Raw genomic sequence first — 17,523 nt, forward strand, 5'->3', positions numbered from 1 at the left:
ACAGTCGGCGCCGCGCGGCCGCGGGCCCTCAGGCGCATGCGCAGGCCAGCGCGGCGCACGGCGGCAACCCCGCGGCGAGCCGCCAGGGGGCGCTGCGGGACCCGCCATCCTGCGCGCCGCAGGCCTGCGCGGAGCGGGCGAGTAGGACACAAGCGGCCGCGGGGTGCAGGGGGTCTGGGGGAGCTGGCGGCGGCCGCGCCGCGGCGTGCTGGTGCCGGACGTAGAGGGGGCTGGGCTTCCACTGACGGAACTACTGCCCTACACGAAAATCGAAACAAAGGAAATCAAAAGCAAAGATACCACGGACCAACCAGGAACACACGGGGACACACAGACGGGAGGGCGGGCGGGCGGCAGGACGGAGAGGCGGGGAGGGGGGGCGGGCAAACCAACACAACAGTGAGGAGAGAAACGAGAAACGAGCTTCGTAAGTTTCCGAAGTCACTCACAGGCGTCCGCAGGACACGAGTCGCAGGGAAGCCGGGCCAAGGGGAAAAGCGAGAGTGGCGGGCTACCCGCGCCCCGCCCCGGGCGCCTCCCAGGTCCGCCCCCACCCGTCCCACCCACTGCGGCCCCACTCCTGTTCCCCCCATCCCCCGCTTCTGGTCAGTCTGGGCCTGCCACACGCACCTGTCTGTGTGTCGTGTGTTCCCGACCCTCGCTGGGCGAGCGGGACCAGCGCTGCTCCCGGGCCCGGGCCCGACCGGTGTCCGGCCGCTCCTGTGCGTAGCGCTCCCGGTCGGGGGCCGGGGGATGATGGTGATGATGGTGGTGGTGATGGTGTGGCCGATGCTTCCGGTCCTTGGGCCGGCCCCGGTCCTGGTCCCGATCTTTGGAGGGCAGGTCACCCGATTGGGTGGTCATGCTCAGATCTGTTCCCAGGCCTGAGTGGATAGTGGGAGACGATGGTGAGGAAGGAAGAAGGGGCCACAGAGGGAAGGGAGAAGTCTGAAGAGGTAGGGCCTGGACTGTCCCCAGGCAGCAGCCCCTGCTTTCCTTCCTATTCACACCTCCACCTCTATTTTACATTTATTTTCAGCGTATCCTCCCGCCGCCTGGCACTCATCTGCAAGTGTGACCTGCCTCCAGGAATCAAACTCAGGTCCTCAGGCTTGGCAGCAAATGCCTTAACAGACTAAGCCATCTGGCTTGGCTCACCCTTTTTCTTAGTTTTGAATATGACCAACTTCAGACTTTGTACATGTTAGCCGCCTACCACTCAGACACATCCGGCCCCGTTCCTTTTCTTCCTTTTAACATTTCTCCTTTCTCTGTAAATGTCGTGTGTGTGTGTGTGTGTGTGTGTGTCTTCATATGTATGCATCTACACACAGGCCAGTTAACCTTGGGTATTGTTTCTCAGGAAGTGTTCACCTTACTTTTGTTTTAATTGGGGGTAGGGGGTCGGCGTCATGGCTCAGGGGTTAAGAGGGTATGCTACACTTGCAGAGGACCTAAATTCAGTTTCCTGCACCCATGCCCGGTAGCTCAAGTGCTCCCCAGGAGATCCAACATCCTCCTCTGCCCTCTGGGGGCACCTGCATTTATAACCATATAGCCACACATGCGTGTGTGCATGCAAGTGTCACAGGTGCAGGTGGAGTTTGGGGCTATATTGGGTGTTGGCTCTTATCTTTCATCTTGTTTTAGACAGAGCCCCTTGTTACCTGCTGTATATGCCATGCTAGCTGGTCCAAGAGCTTCTGGGGACTCTCCTGTCTCCATCTCCCATATCCCCTGGGCTGGGGTTACGATGTGCAGTCCCTCATCTGCCTTTGAGTGGCTCTTTACAGACTCAGATCCTTGACTCGCATGGGTCTCTCCAGGCCCCACCTTACTTTGTTCAAAGACACCTTCTCACACTGGAAGTCACTGAGTGGCTTAGGCTGGTTAGCCTGTGAGCATCAGGGACCCACCTACCTGTTCCTGCCTTCTTGGCACCAGGGCTTCAGATATGCACTGCTGAAGCTGGTGACTCTAAGTCAGGTCCCAGGGACATCACCCATCTGCACCCGGCCTGTTTGCTTGCTTCCCTCCTTCCCTCTCTCTCTCCCTGGTTCTTCTTTTAATCTAATTTATTTATGAGTGGTTTGTGGTCTGCATGTATATATGGTGCATGCCAGAGAGAGCATCAGATCCCATTACAGATGGTTGTGAGCCACCATATGGTTGCTGGGAATTGAACTCAGCACCTCTGGGAGAGCATTCAGTGCTCTTAACTGAAGAGCCATCTCTCCAGTCCCTTCTTGGTTTTTTCAAGACAGTTTCTCTGTGTACCTCCAACTTGCCTGGAATGTGTTCTATAGACTGGGCTGGCCTTGAACTCAGAGATCCCCCTACCTCTGCCTCCTGAGTGCTGGAATTAAAGGCTTGTGCCACCATGCCTGGCTCCTTTCTTTTTGAATCTGGGTCTTACTATATCCTGGCTAGCTTCCAACTCCAGATCCTAACCCTCTCTCTCCCAGCTTCTCCCTTGTTGGCATCAGCCTCCCCTTCCCTGGCCTTCTATTTATGGATTGTTCCTCTGTTCTGGGTCCGGAGGTAGCCTACCTGTGTCCACATCAGTATATCGGCCCAGAGAGCGCTCAGAGGTGCGGTGGCCACGATCCCGGCGGCGTTGGTGGTACCGTTGGTTCTCCTCAGGCGGTACCCGTTCTAGTGAGTAGTCATCCAGTCGCCTGGCTTTGGGTCCCAGCACGGAGGCTGAGCGCTTCATGGGGCTGGTATCAGAGATGGTCTGGGGGAGGGGCACAGGTGTGGGCAGAGTTAATGGCCAGCATTTTCATGGCCTGCTCCTTCCAGCCCTGCAGTTATATCTGGCTGATTGTGACAGAATCTGAGTGTATGAGCATCCAGGGATTATGTCCAGGGGTGCAGTGAGGGGTATGAGGGTCTGGCTTGCTGGCTGCAGGGGTGGAGCCCTACTTAAGTCCAGTGACAGGACTTTTCCTGCTTCTTCGGGTATGTGCTGGACTTTGGTCAGAAGGCTCTGGCTAACCCCTTGCCCTGCTTTCCAGGAGCCCCTGGTGTTCAGGATGGCTAGCTGACAAGAAGCACACTCTGCTCGCAGTGCAAACCTGGGAGCCTTGCTTCTCCTTGGCCTGACTCTTCTGCCCCTCACACCCATCCCCAACTCTGGTCCCTATCCCCCAGGCCCAGCTTGGGCTGCCTAGCAGTGGATGCTCTGGAGATCATTCTGAATCTGCGTTTACTGTCCCAGAATCCTTGATCTTGCTCTGCCATGGACAGTCTTCAGTTTTCTCTGTAGCAGGCAGAAGAAGGAAGACAGGGCCAACTGGACCAGGCCTGTTCCAACTCTGATGTGCAGGACCCAGCCCAAGGCAGGAGCTAAAGGGACCTGAGGCAGTAGGCCAGTGGTCACTGGTTGAGCTGGAGGAACAGACCCCCCAAGAAATGGGCAGGATGGGCAGGTTGGCCTCTTGGAGGCTCTGAAGACGAAGTGGGGCACAGTGTGGCCCCCTTCACACACAGGACACAACACACAAAGAAGGGGCTCCATGGGGAGAGGAGGTGTGGGGTTGGGTCTGGAACGGGAGAGTAGGGTGGAAGGTAGGGGGAGATGGAGGGGGCTGTCACAAACAGGGCAGGGATGAAGAGGGGCTGGAGCCAAGTTGGCCGGGCGCGGTACATACACTGAGGTTATTTCCACGTGGCCGGCCCCTTCTCCTCTGTCCCAGCCCCACAGGATGGCGCACACAGAAAAAACAGAAAGAAGGAAATAAATATAAAAGGCAAAAAGGATGGTGGTACATGGAGGAGGTGGAGGGTAGAGAGGTTAAAATTCCGGTGTCGAGTGAGGGGGTGCCCCAGGACCCCGCTGGCTGTCCCCTACAACGGGCACAGAAGAAACAGGAGACAGACAGATGGCAGAGACACGAGACTGACAGATGGGACAGCAAGGCCACAGGCTCTTGGCCCATTTCATGCGATGCACTGCGGCCCGGCACCCCTCCCCCACCTTGCCCCAGCTTCGGCTCAAAGCTTCCAGGTGGCCCTCAGCCCAGCTTGGCTCATCTCTGTTTTGGGACCAGCAGGCCAGTCCTGACAGAAGGGATGGGGCAGCTACATGCACCCTAAGGTCACAGCAGCCAGAGGCCAGGCCCTTGGGCCATGATGACCCAGCCAGACACAGCGAGTATGCTACATAATGCAGGGCAAGCTGCCCCAGCCAGACATGCCTGCTACCCTCCTCCTGCGCTCCCCCCACCGCCGCCCTTTCTGGTCCTCAGTAGCAGCCTGGGCTTCATCCCCATCCCCTCTTGCGCAGTAGCCAGGCATGCTTGTTCTCGATCCCCATGGGGATCTTGCCTTCCCTATAAGAGCCAGAGTAGCTAAGAGAAGCCACCACACTGAGACACACATACCAGGTACACATCCAACCATCCCAACCCTCCCAGACATGTGACAGGATATATGCCCCAGCCATCCCAGGCCCATCCAGACTCTGCTTCCAGATTCCTCAGACATGCCCTATTCCTGAAGGCAGCAGGCCATGTGCATGCACATGAACATGCCTGTTAACACTGGTAGCACACAGGTGCATGTGCATGTATGTACGTGTGCAGTTGATATGTGTGTGAAGTTGATGCGTAGCAGGCATGTGTGTCTTGCTGTGGCGGGACCCAGGTCTGCCATGCTAAGCACAGGGATACCATGAGCTCCACCCTCCAGCTTTGGAGTCAGGAGTCTACTTTTCTTTTTTAGAATTAGTTTATTATTTGTGTATGTATGTGTGAGTTTGTGCACCTGTGTGTAGGTTCCTGAAAAGAGGTCACTGGGTCCCTAGAGCTCCAGTCACAGGAGGCTATGACCTGTCAAGTAGTGTAGGTGCTGGGAAGGAATCAGTCAGGTCTTCTGCAAGAGCAGTCATGCTCTTACCCAGTGAGCCACTTCTCCAGCTAGTGGTCAGGATTCTTAGGTTTTGTTTTGAGTCAGGACCTCACACAGTTCAGACTGGCCTCAAACTAGCTATATAGTAGTGTCTGACTTTGAACGTGCGATCTTCCTGGTCCCACTTCCCAAGTGACGGGACTATAGATGTAAGTCATGTCGCTACTTTGAGATCTGGTCCAGGTCTATAGCCTAAGCTGGCCTGGAACTCTTTCCTCAGCCTCCTGAGTGTGTGAGACACCTCATGCTGTTGAAGCAGACATTTGCAGAGGGATCTTTCACCAGAGCTGGACCCACTCCTTCCCAAACCCACCCCTCCCCTTTGTGCTCTCAGATAGGGCAGACAGAAGCCACTTGGCAAGGGTACTCCATCTCTCTCCGGCTTCTGTCAGGTAGTGGTTAGGAGGACCAGGCTCTGAAGGAGTCAGGAAAGGGTGGTCTCCCCCGTACCCCACCCACGAAGCTGCAAATGGTCCCACCCAGGCTGGGGTCCCCAAGGGAGAGGTACAGGATCCTCAGGAACTTGTGTGAGGATGGCCCAGAATCCTGCAAGCTCTCACCTGGTTCTCTGCTGGGAGGCGTGGCATGGAGGCGGCCCTGGCTTGGCCTTCCATGGGGAGGTAGTGTTCGCTGTCTGAGTAGCCGTCAGTACCCATTTCTCGCATCTCCACAGACTATCAGGCAGAAGGTGGGATAGGGTGAGTCTGGGGCCTGTGCGTGTGGGAGAACCCTTTCTGCCTGAACCACCAGCCTGGGTAGGGGAAGCAGCACCTGGGAGTTGGGCTGGCTGTTAGGCATGTCGATGGGTGGCCCTCGCTCTGGGCTCCAGGTGCCAGTCTTCTGGAACATCTCTTGGGCCCGCTGGGTCACCCAGGATGGGCTCTCCTTCATGCCGCCTTCTTGAGCCATCCTGCATGGAGGCCAGAGGCCAGAAAGGGTATGCATCCTCTGGTCTTTGGAACCTGGGGGCTGACACCCATCCACAATTGTCCATTCGGATACTCACAGGCCTCCTCCTGGATCCAGCTGAGTGGAGGGAAGGGCGTTTTGGCTGGGTCCTCCCTCCTGTGTTGGTGACGGAGGCTCCATGCGCTGGAACATGAGCGGTGTCCGGTTCTGGGAGGACAGGAAAGCAGTGTGTTCAAGGAGCGCTGGCTGGACAGAGTGAGCACCCACTGGAAGCTGAGGCTGACAGCGCCTATGTTGCTGGGGGCTGAGCCCATGGCTTGGCTTTAGGAAAGTACACACCCACTCCTCCAACCTCAACAAGTCCTTCTTGACCCCCACTTACACTCAGGTAGGTCTGATCTGTTTGTTAATCTCCCCAGTCTTCCAGCCAAATTTATTCAGAACTAAGCCATTTGTCACCTACCATTTACCATGTTCAGCCTCTGCACCCCACACCTCCAACCAGTACAGAACCGTCTCTGTGCCTTTCTCCCATGCACAGCCACCAGAGGGTGCCAGCGAGTGTCCAGTGGACTGTTCCTCCTGTACATAAGATCTCCCCTCTGCTCCCAGGTCATTTGGAATAGAGTCAGAGTCCCCCTGCAGTCTCCAGGGTTTAGCCCTGGACTCTCCCTACTCTTGTCTCCTCCCACTTTTCTCTTTGCTGTGTTCTGTTACATTGACCACTTCAGTATTTCCTAAACTCAACACTCAAGGTCCAGCCTCAGGGCCTTCTAAGGCTGTTCTCTCTGCCTGGAATGCTGTTGTGTAACAGACTCTTCTCAGATTGAAATAGTCCTTCCTGCAGGGAAGTTCTTTAAGGCACAAGGTAAACAACTCTAAATAGCTGAAGGAAGTCCCTAAAGCTGAGCAGATTCACTTAGCCCCTCCTTGCCTGAGTAAGCAGTAAAGACTGCTGAGAGTCACACTCAGAGGGGCCAAGCTTCTCCAAGACCCTGTGTTAAGAACAGCTGCTAGAAAAAAAAACAGTCTAGCAGAACTACCACAATTTAGACCAACTGAGTCACTAGGGAAGGTCCCTCTCCAACCCGCTGAGCTGCCTGTGGGCTGTGCAGTATGCTCTGGGTTCCCAGCTTTTGTGAGCTGTCACCCATGCTGGGGTGGATTTGAATTATGTGCTGTCTTTGAGTCATTTCTGCTTCTTAAGTAATCCTAATGAAACACATGGTTCACCACATTGGATTTTGGTGGTATCTGTACTTTGGTCTAACGTGGAAAACCTATCTGGGGTGAGTATCATGTCTCTCCAGGATAAGTTTTGTCATACAACCAATGTTTTTCCCTGGATATAACCCCCTCCATTTCTTTATTTCTAACTGGTTGAGTTTGAACTCACAAGAGATCTGCTTGCCTCTGTTTCCCCTCCCTAGTGTTGGGATTAAAGGCAGTGTGCCACCAGACTTGACCTCCTTCATTTTCCCCCTTCCCTTTTTCCTCTTGCTCTGACCCCACTTGCTTTGGCTCCCACTCGCTCTGGGGCCCCGCTCTCTCCAGGCCCTGCTTACTCCGGCCCAAAGGTTTTATTTATTTATTATATGTAAGTACACTGTAGCTGTCTTCAGACACCCATATGAGGACATCAGATCTCATTACTGATGGTTGTGAGCCACCATGTAGTTGCTGAGATTTGAACTCATGACCTCAGTGCGCTTAACTGCTGAGCCATCTCACCAGCTGGACCTTCATTTTTAAAAATGTTTTATTATGTGTATGAGTCTTCTGTCTGCATGTATGTATGTACACCATGTGTGTATCTATGCCTGAGGACCCCAGGAACTGGGGTCACAGATGGTTGTAGGCCACTATATGGGTGCTGGGAAGTGAACATGGATCCTCTGTAGGAGCATCTGGTGCTCTTAATTGCTGAACTATCTCTCCGGCCCTCTCCTTCTTCTTGTTCTCCCCCCCTCCAGATTCTTACTATACTATGTTGTCTTGGTTTGGCCTAGAACTCCCTATGTGGTCTGTAGAACAGGCTGGCCTCAAACTCATAGAGATCTGTCTTTCTCTGCCTTCCAAGTTAAAGGTGTGCACCATACCTGGTCTCCAGTTCACTTTACAAGAGCATTTCTCTTACTATTTTATGTGTATGTGTGTAGGCCTAAGGGGTGTGTATGTGTGTGTGTGTGTGTGTACTACTCATGATCAGGTGACCACAGAGGCCGGCAGGGGGCTTCAGGCCCCTGGCACTGGAGTCACAGGCAGTTGTGCGGCCCCACGTGGGTGCTGGGAATTGAATCGAGGCACTTGCTCTTAGCTCATATCTGCTGAGCCATGTCTCAGCCCCTTCCCCCTTTACCTCAGCTGTTTGCTCAGCCCTTGCCTCCTCAGGGAGGGTGTGCCTGAGTATGCACTTCATACCACAGGGCCTGGCTCTAGCACTCTCTTTCCCCAGAGGCACCGTCTGCCACTGTGAAAACAGTCCTAGTCTCTGAGGAGGCTGTTAGCATCTCCCCAGCTGGAACATAGGCCACCTGGGGGCAGGCATCCAGGCTAGGGCCTGTAACAGTGACTGCCATAGGCCAGTGACTGCCATAGGCCGAGGCCCAGCACCTGTTGGTGACTGAAACTTAGTAGGTATGTGTTCCTGCAATGGCCCAGGCTCACCACACTTCTTGTTCCGGGACCACCCAGCAATGGGAGTACCTGCTCCTCTCGCATGGCCTGCAGCTTCTTGGCTTTGCTCTGCCGGTAATACTCCATGATCATCATGGCTGCGTAGATCTTACCCACTGTCAGGTCCGTGGCTGTGGAAGACAGGGAAGCTCTCACCTAGCTCGGCCTCCTCTCTGAGGCTCCCCCACCCCTCCCTAGGTTTGTTCTTACACTTGTGAGGTGTGACCAGCAGATCCAGGGTCTTCTGAGACAGGTTGGGCCAAATGGCCATCATCTCCTTGCGAAGCTCTGCATCCATTTGCTGCTTGTCAGCTCCACCTGTAACGTGGGGAGCGACCGAGGTGAGCACCTCACAGAGGTGGCCCTGGGGGTCACTGTGGGGCCACTGCCAGGCTCCACAGGCCTTGTTAGAGAGGCCACAAGGGCCATAAGTCCTGGGTTCCACTTCCAACTGTGTTCCTAGGGTTGGTTATCCCACACTGCCTCAGTTTCCCCATCAGTGAAAACCATCAGGATGACATTCATAGCATTTGTCCTACCTGGCTGTTTGCTAATCCAGGCAGTGTACATGTCTGCCACTTTGGGACAGCACCTCCAGGCCATTCCTGCCACAGTGTTGTAGCTTTGTCCTCTTGACTCAGCCTGGAGGTCAAGTCCGTGAATGGGTTGGCATTGGAGTTTTGGGAGGGGTTTACTTTGGGTTCTGGGGATGGAAGCTAGGGCCTTGCATATACTAGGCAAGAGCTACACCACTGAACCACACCAAAATGTCTGAAATGACACTCCTGTTCCATGTTTGAGGCACTTGATAGTTGGAACCAGGAAGTGTATCAGTCAGGTTGTAGTGTATGCCATCATTGTAAAAGATGGCCCCGTTGTAGGCAGTTTTTTTTTTTTCAAGAGCTGCCACCTGTTGCATGCATTTTTTTTTTTTTTCAAAGCAATCCACGATACTGCCGGCAAGGCACCAGCAGACAAGCTGGTCTGTTCTCAGTCTGGCAGATTCTGGCTCAGGGCTCTGAAATCTCTCCACCCAGCTCACTAAACTTCCATGGCGGACCACTGCCACACACGCCCCACACTTCCAAATCCCCGTGGCTGGCTGGGGTGCCTTGCTGTGGTACCTTTCTCTGGAACTTAGTTGACTCACCACTGGGCACAGCAACTAGCGTCCTAATTTTGTAAGCCATTCTTAAGTTATAAATCTTCCGGCAGCAGATCCCAGCGGATCCGCCACCTGAACTGGGGGACTCTGCTACCTACATTTTACTTCCATGATCTCTCCCATCCAAAAGTGTGTGTGTGTGTGTGTTTACTTGTGTGCCTTCATGTGGAGGTCAGAGGTGGGAGGTGGATGCCATTGCTCAGGAGCTGTCGACCATGTTTGTTGAAAGAGGATTCCTCATTGTCCTTGAATTCACAAACTGATGCAAAAGATGGCCCCATTGTAGGCAGTGGCTAGGGTGGCTGGAAACTGGGCCCCAGAGATTCATTTGTCTCCACCTACCCAATGCCACGCAGATTCTAGGGGGCTGAAAGGACTCCTCGTTGTATAGCAAATGTCTTACCAACTGAGCTGTCTCTCAGCTCTGGTCTTTTTTCCCTCTTGTAAACTGCCCCCCACCCCCAGACAGGGTTTTTCTTTATAGCCCGGGCTGTCCTGGAACTCACTCTGTAGACCAGGCTGGCCTCAAACTCAGAAATCCGCCTGCTTCTGCCTCCCAAGTGCTGGGAGTAAAGGCATGCACCACCACTGCCCGGCATCTTGTAAACTTTTTAAAACAACATTTATTTATCTGTGTGCGTTTGCTTGTGCATGTGTGTTTATGTGTGTGGACGTGTAGAAGTCAGAGGACACTTGGGAATTAATTTTCTCTTTCCACCATATGGGTTCCAGGTATTCGATTCAAGTCAACAGCTTTACCTGCTATCCTGAGGGTGCCTAGCCCCTGATTTAAGATTTTTATCTTCTTATTGTTTTCTATCTATCTATCTATCTATCTATCTATCTATCTATCCATCCATCCATTCACTTATTTGGTATGTTGGCCCTGAATTCAGGACTCGCACATGCTAGGAAAGTCCTCTACTGTTGAGCCACACACCATCTGTTATTTGAGTAGACAGAGCTGGGCATAGTGGCACATGCCTGTAAACCCAGCACTGGGAGATGGAAGTGGAAGAGTCCAAAGTTCTAGGCCAGCCTCCACTACACAAAAACTGTTAAAACAAAACTTACTGTTGTAAACTTACTGTTGTAAACTTGTAGTTCTAGCACTAGGGAAGCTGAGTCAGAGGGATTGAAAGTTCAGGCTTGGGGCTAAGGAGATGCCTTAGTTGTACACAAGGACCTCAGTTTCGATGACCAGCAGCCATGGAAAGAGCTGTGCATGGCTGTATGCCAGCACTGGAGGGTGGAAGTCCTGACACGGCTGGATGCCTGTGTTGCCCAGGCCCCTTTGGTGAGTGGGTGTGGCCTTACATGCTCGAACTTCCTGAATCACAGCTCAAACATGAGCAAGAGGATGAGCAACAGGGTAGGAGACCTGACATCTTTTCTCTGGCCTTGGCACATCCACACATGGGTGAGTATACTTACATGTTCATGTTTACGTACAGCCCACAGTATACCACATACACACGCACATAGGAAGAGGGAGGAGAGGTGGGAGGGAGGAGGAAGGGGAGAGGGATGGGCAGCGAATGAATTACAAATGAGTTCAAAGTTGCCCTGGATAACTTAGTGAGAACCTGTCTGAAAAGGAAGTGTTGAGGATACAGCTTTGTAGTAGTAGTGTTTGCTTTACATACGCAGATTCCTGGGTTCCATCTCCACACTCTAAATAAATAAATTCAAACTGAAAACTTGCCTAGCATGCACAAGGCCTTGGGTTCTAATGCCAGTGTCAGAAAAAAGGGAGGGGGACATTTAAAACAGTGTTGAGAGGCAGGGGCATGAGTAGGTCTAATTGTGATTAGATCCTGGAAGCTCTAAAAGAAGAAGAGACCAGCATGATTCCTCTGCCCCCACATGCCACTCTGTGCTGTCTGAGACTGTCATGAATGGATGGGTGTGCCTTGTCGTCTTGGACTTTGTTAAAATCATATCCAGTTTGGGGTATGTCCTTAACAATGGAACACAGAGGGCTGGAGAGATGGCTCAGCGATTAAGAGTGCTGACTACTCTTCCAGAGTTCCTGAGTTCAGTTCCCAGCAATCACATGGTGGCTCACAACCATCTGTAATGGGGATTCAATGTCATCTTCTAGTGTGTCTGAAGACAGTGACAGTGTACTCACATACCCTAAATAAATAAATAAATCTTAAAGAAACAAACAATGGAACACAGACAAGAAACCCAGTGACCTATGACAGCAGCCTGAGCTACCCTGGCACACCTGGCCTCTGCTGCCAGACCACATCACCCTAGCTCCCTGCCGTGGAAAGTGACCTTTGTTATAGCAAGTCTCTAGCCCCTCAGCCATGTGAGTCACTGGGGCTCGGGTTGAGAAGACAGGATCAGGTCCTTCGAGACTGAAAAGTGAGCACAGTGACCTGCCACTTGTAGGGTTTATAACAGCACAGGGACACTCCATGTCCCCTTCACTCTGTCACCCAAAGGTTGGGGACAGGAGGGCCAGTGAGCCTTTTCCAAGTTTATCTTTTCTTTGGGGTTTTGAGGCAGAGTCTCACTAAATGGCCAGGCTGGCCTGGAACTCACAATCCTTTGGTCTCAGCCTTTCCAGTTCTGGTCTCACCAATGTGTGCTATGGCACCTAGCTTCCTCAGGCCTGTCTTTAAGGGACTCTGATCCACACAGTCCCAATCCACAAACGGGATATGGACAGCAGGGAAATGACCCATTTTGGTTTGAGCCATGGAAACTTTGGGACTGTTACAGTGACAGTCTGCTTCATCATGACTGCAGCTGCACGGCTCCCACCTCCACCTGCACGGCTCCCTGGAGCAGGACTGAAGTTCCAGACACTGCAGGCTTGGTGGTGTAGCTCAGTGGTTTATCTCTTCTTTAGTGTCCTAAGTTAACTTTGTCAATTTGATACAGCCTAGCTAGAATCCCCTGAAAAGAGAATCTTAACTGAGGGATTACCAATGATGACTGGCCTGGGACATGTCTGTGTGGATTTACTCTTAACTGCAATTCCCTGAGCAGGGTCCTGGACTATATAAGGAAGCTAGCTAAAGGTTGGGCAAGTTCACTCAGTGGTTAAGAACACTTGCTGCCCGTCCAGAGGACCTGGTTTCAACTCCTGCACCCACATGGCAGCTCACAACTATCTGTAATTCCAGGCTCAGGGGATTTGACAACCTCTTCTGACCTCTATAGGCAGACGGTGTACATACATGCAAGCAAAAGACTCATACACAAAATAAACACAAAAGAGAAAGCTAGTTGAGGTCTGGAGGGATGGCTCAGTGGTCAATGAAGACACGCTACTTTTGCCAAAGACCCAAGTTCTGTTCCCAGGACTATAACTACCTGTAACTCAAGCTCCAGGAATACAAGGGCCCTGACCCCCTCTTTCAGCTTCTGCAGGCACCAAGCACACACGTGATGCACAGACATACACCCAGACAAAATATCCATATATAGTAAATAAATAAATAAATAAATAAATAAATAAATAAATATTGTCAGGAACAGTGGTTCACACCTCTAGTCCCAGTGCTTGCGAGGCAGAGGCAGGTGAATCTCTGAGTCTGAGGCCAGCCTGATCTACCAGGAGTGGCAGGCGGCACATGCCTGATGACCAGGGTTGGTTTGCTCTTTTCCACTACATGGCATTGGGAGGCTGGACTCCAATCGTCAGACCTGGTGACAAACCCCTTTGCCCACTGAGCCATGTCTCGTGGGACCCACCTCACTGTCCGGGACAGGGGCTCTCAATGAACCTGGGGCTCATTGACTTGTCTACACTGGCTATAATGTGAGTCCTAGATATCCATTTCTCTCTTTTCCAGAGCTGTGTTTACAGACGTGCACCGCCAAACCCGGCTTTTTTACAGGTGCTGGGGATTCAAGCTCCAGTGGTTTGGGTCACAGTCACTTTACTGACTAAGCTGTTCCCTAGCTTCTGGTGCCTTCTCTGACGGTTCAGTCGTGCTGACCTCTGTGTAGTTCCTTGGATACACTCGACATGACTCTGCCTCGGGCCCGTTGAACAAGTTGTTATCTCTGCAAATGACTGTTCTTCCTATAAAGATGTGTGGCTGCCTCTCTTTCAAGTCTGTGCTCAGATGTTTATTAACGAGGCATACTGAGGGACTACCATCTCTTTACATTTTATTTTATTTTATTTTATTTTATTTTAGTTTTTGGTTTTGTGAGACAGGGTTTCTCTGTATAGCTAGTCCTGGCTGTACTGGAACTCACTCTGTGGACCAGGCTGGCCTCGAACTCACAGAGATCCTTCCTCTGCCTCCAAAGTGCTGGGATTAAAGGTGTTCACCACTATCATCTGGAGTATTTTTATTTTTTTTAAAAAGGGTCTTGCTATGTAGCCCTAGCTGGCCTGAAACTTGCTATGCAGACCAGGATGGCCTCAAACTCACAAGCTCTGCCTGCCTCTGCCTCCCAAACGAGGCCACCAAAGCCTGGGCCATCTCTCCTGCCTCACTTTTTTCTTTCTTTTCTTTCTCTTTTTCTTTCTTTTTTTTTGGGGGGTTTCAAGACAGGGTTTCTCTGTATAGCCCTGGCTGTCCTGGAACTCACTCTGTAGACCAGGCTGGCCTCAAACTCAGAAATCCACCTGCCTCTGCCTCCCAAGTGCTGGGATTATAGGTGTGCGCCGCCACTGCCCGGCACTTTTTTCTTTTTAAAGAAGGATTTTATTTATTTATATTTTGTGTGGATTGTTTGTTTGTTTGCATCTACGTATGTGTACCATGTAAGTCTCTGGTACTCATGGAGGCCAGAAGATGGTGTCAGATTCTCTGGAACTGGAGTTACAAGTTTGAACCAAACCTGGGTCCTCTACAAGAGCAGCAAGTGCTCTTAACTGCTGAGCCATGTCTCTGGACATTCTAAAGTTGTTTTTGTGTTTTGACAGGGTTATCATGGAGCGGTGGATGGCCTAGAACTCATAACAGACTGTCTATCTCATCTTTCAGTTCCATTGTGGCAGGACCAAGCAGTGTTCAAGCGTAGACAGGACTGGGAACAGATCCTGGAGTCTTCATGGAAGACTGGTTGACCTTGATTTTGGCCTTGTGGGACACTAAGCATGGAACCACGTAACCTGCCTGTGCTGAAAACATTTCTTACAAGACAGAGTTTCTCTGTGTAGCCTTGGCTGGAACCCACTCTACAGACTAGGCTGGCCTTGAACTCATAGAGATCTGTTTGCCTCTTCTCCCAAGAGCTGGAATTAACGATGTATGCTACCAATGCTCAGACTAAATAGGTTTTTTTTTTTAAAAACATGTTTTATTTAATATAGGCTGAATCTCAATCAAATTGATTGCATTCATGTGTGTGTGTGTGTGTGTGTGTGTGTGTGTGTGAGAGAGAGAGAGAGAGAGAGAGAGAGAGAGAGAGAGAGAGAGAGAGAGCGCCCTGGGTGGGCTTTTGGTGAGGTCAGAGGAAACCTGTGGGGGTCCATCCTCTTTTTCCACCATGTGGGTGCCAGGGATCAAACTCAGGTTGTCAGCCTTTCGGGCTTTGTGTATCTGTGTGTGCTATGTCCTCCATGCAGATGTGTGGCCCCACATGCAGAGGCCAGACCAGGTGCCCTTCTCTACTCGCTCTCTGCCTTACTGTCTGGAGAGAGGGTCTCTCTCTGAACTTAAAACACAGGAGTTACAGGCACATGCAGTAATGCTGTAGGTTGTGTGTGTGCATGCGAGTGTGCATTCTGGTGATTTCAGGTCCTCATGCTGGCACGGCAAATGCTTTTTATCAATGGGCTATCTCCCCTGCTACACGTGTGTGTTTTAAGTCATGAAACTTGTATTTTGCATGTGGCACAGCTCGCTGATACAAACCAAACCAAACCAAACCAAACCAAACCAAACCAAACCAAACCAAGCCAAACCAAGCCAAACCAAACCAAACCGATGTTCACAGAAGAGGTCAAGGTTTAGAGTAATACCATGGGAGGTGGCAATCTGAGCCTGTAGGATGTGACAGTCCTAAATTAACATTACAAAAACAAACACTTCTCCTTCCTTGGGCTGAGACAGGCAGTGGTGATGGGGGCAGCAGAAGGAGGACCTGGATCCTAAACAGTGTCAGGCAACCAAATGCCTACCAAGACTTGCCACGTGATCTACAACTCTCAGGGTGCCAGACAAGGACAGGGCTTCTTTTCTCTTCCTGCGAATCCTCTTGCTACTCCTGCAGTCCGGGTCTCTCTTGCTTCTCCTGAAACAGGTTTTTGTCTCTCTCTGTAGTTCAGGTTGGCCTTGAATCATGATCTTCCTATCTTGGCCTCTTAAGTACTGAGACAGCACACTTGCCTGGCGACTCTATTCTGTGATTTTAAGGCGCCCACTCTGCCCCGAGTCTGACTTCCTCCCCAGCCACCTTTTCTGTCTCCTGCAGCAAGGAAAAGAGCCTTGGGTTTTGTGTCTAGGGGAAAGGTTTTCAGTTTTTGGTGTTCTAGGAACGGGACTCCGGGTCTGGAACACGCTGCAGTCGCTATACCACTGAGCTGTATCCCAGTTTCTCTTTCTCTTTTTAAAGATTTGTTTATTTATTTATTTTGTATGTGACTATACCATCACTGTCTTCAGACACACCAGAAGAGGGCGTCAGATCCCATTACAGATAGTTGTGAGCCACCATGTGGTTGCTGGGAATTGAAGTCAGAACCTCTGGAAGAGTAGTTTGAGCTCTTAACCGCTGAGCCATCTCTCCAGCCCTAGGCTAACCCTGAATTTGTCTTCCTGTCTCAGCCTGCCAAGGGGCTGGGATAACAGCACCTGAGGTCTCTCAGCTTCTGCTCTTTGTCTCAGAGAGTCTGAAGGATTCTCTCCAGCACCTGCTTCCTCTCTGTGTCTCCTGCCTTTGGCCTCCAGCCTGCCCTTCCTGCCTCTTATCTGAATCAGAACAGAGCTGTCCCAGCCTTTTGTAGCTCACGCCTCATGCCTCATGTCTGCAGCTATCTCTGGATCTTCTCTCCCTCCCAGTCCACATCCACATGGAGGCATCCTGTCAGTGTCTGAACACTCCATGCCTCTCGGTCTAAGCTGCCAGCTTGACTTCACTGGGGTTACATGGCCTGGCTATGGTGTAGAATAGGTTGGAGTGTGTCCCCTGTGAAATCCCTTGAAAATACCACACTTAGGCTGAAGAGTTACAGATGAACAAGATTCAGGAGAGTTGGAATGCTGCAGATCAACAGCCAAAATTATCCTGCTGCGTTCAGTCTCGACTGTGGCCACGTCACTCACCTCCATATTTGATCTAATGTCACTTCGATTGCCAGGTAAAGCCTTGGCATTTATTCTTTTTTGTTTGTTTTACATTTTGTTTTACTTTACATGTATAGGTATTTTGCGTGTATGTATGTCTATGCACTATGTGTGTACAGTCCACGCAGAGGCCAGAAGTCATTAGATCCCCTGGGACTGGGGCTACAGACAGTTGTGAGTCACTGTGTGGTTGCTGGGAATTGAAACCTAGTCTCTGGAAGAGCAGCCTGTGCTCCTAAAGGCTGGGCGCTCTCTCCAGCCGCCGACCATTGGTTTATTACATGGTTGTTGGGTGTTCTCTGTTGTGTGTGAACGTGGAATGACTCCCAAGTGTTTGAACCCTTGGTCACCAGCTGGTGGTGCTGTTTGGGAAGGTTGTGGAACTTTTTCAAGGTGGACGCTTTTAGAAAAGGTAGGCTGCTGGGAGTGTGTACTCTCTCAGCTTCCTGACTGGGGATGTGATTGGCCAGGCTCCTGGTCCAGTGGTCCTGTCTCTCTGCCATGCTGGGGCCTGTATCCATCTGAAATTGTTAGCTAAAGTTAACCACTTCTCCTCCAAGTTCTTGTCTCGGGGTTACCACAGTGGCAGGGACA

At 51.5% G+C, this 17,523-nt stretch overlaps 1 protein-coding gene across 4 annotated transcripts in view; it reads right to left on the bottom strand.

Annotated features, from left to right (window-relative positions):
- The window catches only part of Cacna1a (calcium voltage-gated channel subunit alpha1 A), a 227,284-nt gene that overhangs the window by 1,177 nt on the left and 208,584 nt on the right, over nucleotides 1-17,523 (bottom strand). For 2 of the 4 annotated variants that reach the window (XM_028755489.1, XM_028755488.1), the window contains 9 exons: nucleotides 8,707-8,814; nucleotides 8,527-8,627; nucleotides 5,918-6,027; nucleotides 5,683-5,821; nucleotides 5,472-5,585; nucleotides 3,654-3,689; nucleotides 2,551-2,737; nucleotides 631-884; nucleotides 20-258 (listed from right to left, as the gene is read on the bottom strand). In XM_028755489.1, the coding sequence (XP_028611322.1) occupies nucleotides 20-258; nucleotides 631-884; nucleotides 2,551-2,737; nucleotides 3,654-3,689; nucleotides 5,472-5,585; nucleotides 5,683-5,821; nucleotides 5,918-6,027; nucleotides 8,527-8,627; nucleotides 8,707-8,814 (1,288 nt within the window). Of the gene's footprint in view, nucleotides 1-19; nucleotides 259-630; nucleotides 885-2,550; nucleotides 2,738-3,653; nucleotides 3,690-5,471; nucleotides 5,586-5,682; nucleotides 5,822-5,917; nucleotides 6,028-8,526; nucleotides 8,628-8,706; nucleotides 8,815-17,523 lie in introns of those variants that run through there. The other 2 variants (XM_028755490.1, XM_028755491.1) reach the window with 2 other exon arrangements.

Source organism: Grammomys surdaster, unplaced genomic scaffold (assembly GCF_004785775.1).
Source record: "Grammomys surdaster isolate TR1022 unplaced genomic scaffold, NIH_TR_1.0 126063, whole genome shotgun sequence".
Lineage (NCBI taxonomy): Eukaryota > Metazoa > Chordata > Mammalia > Rodentia > Muridae > Grammomys > Grammomys surdaster.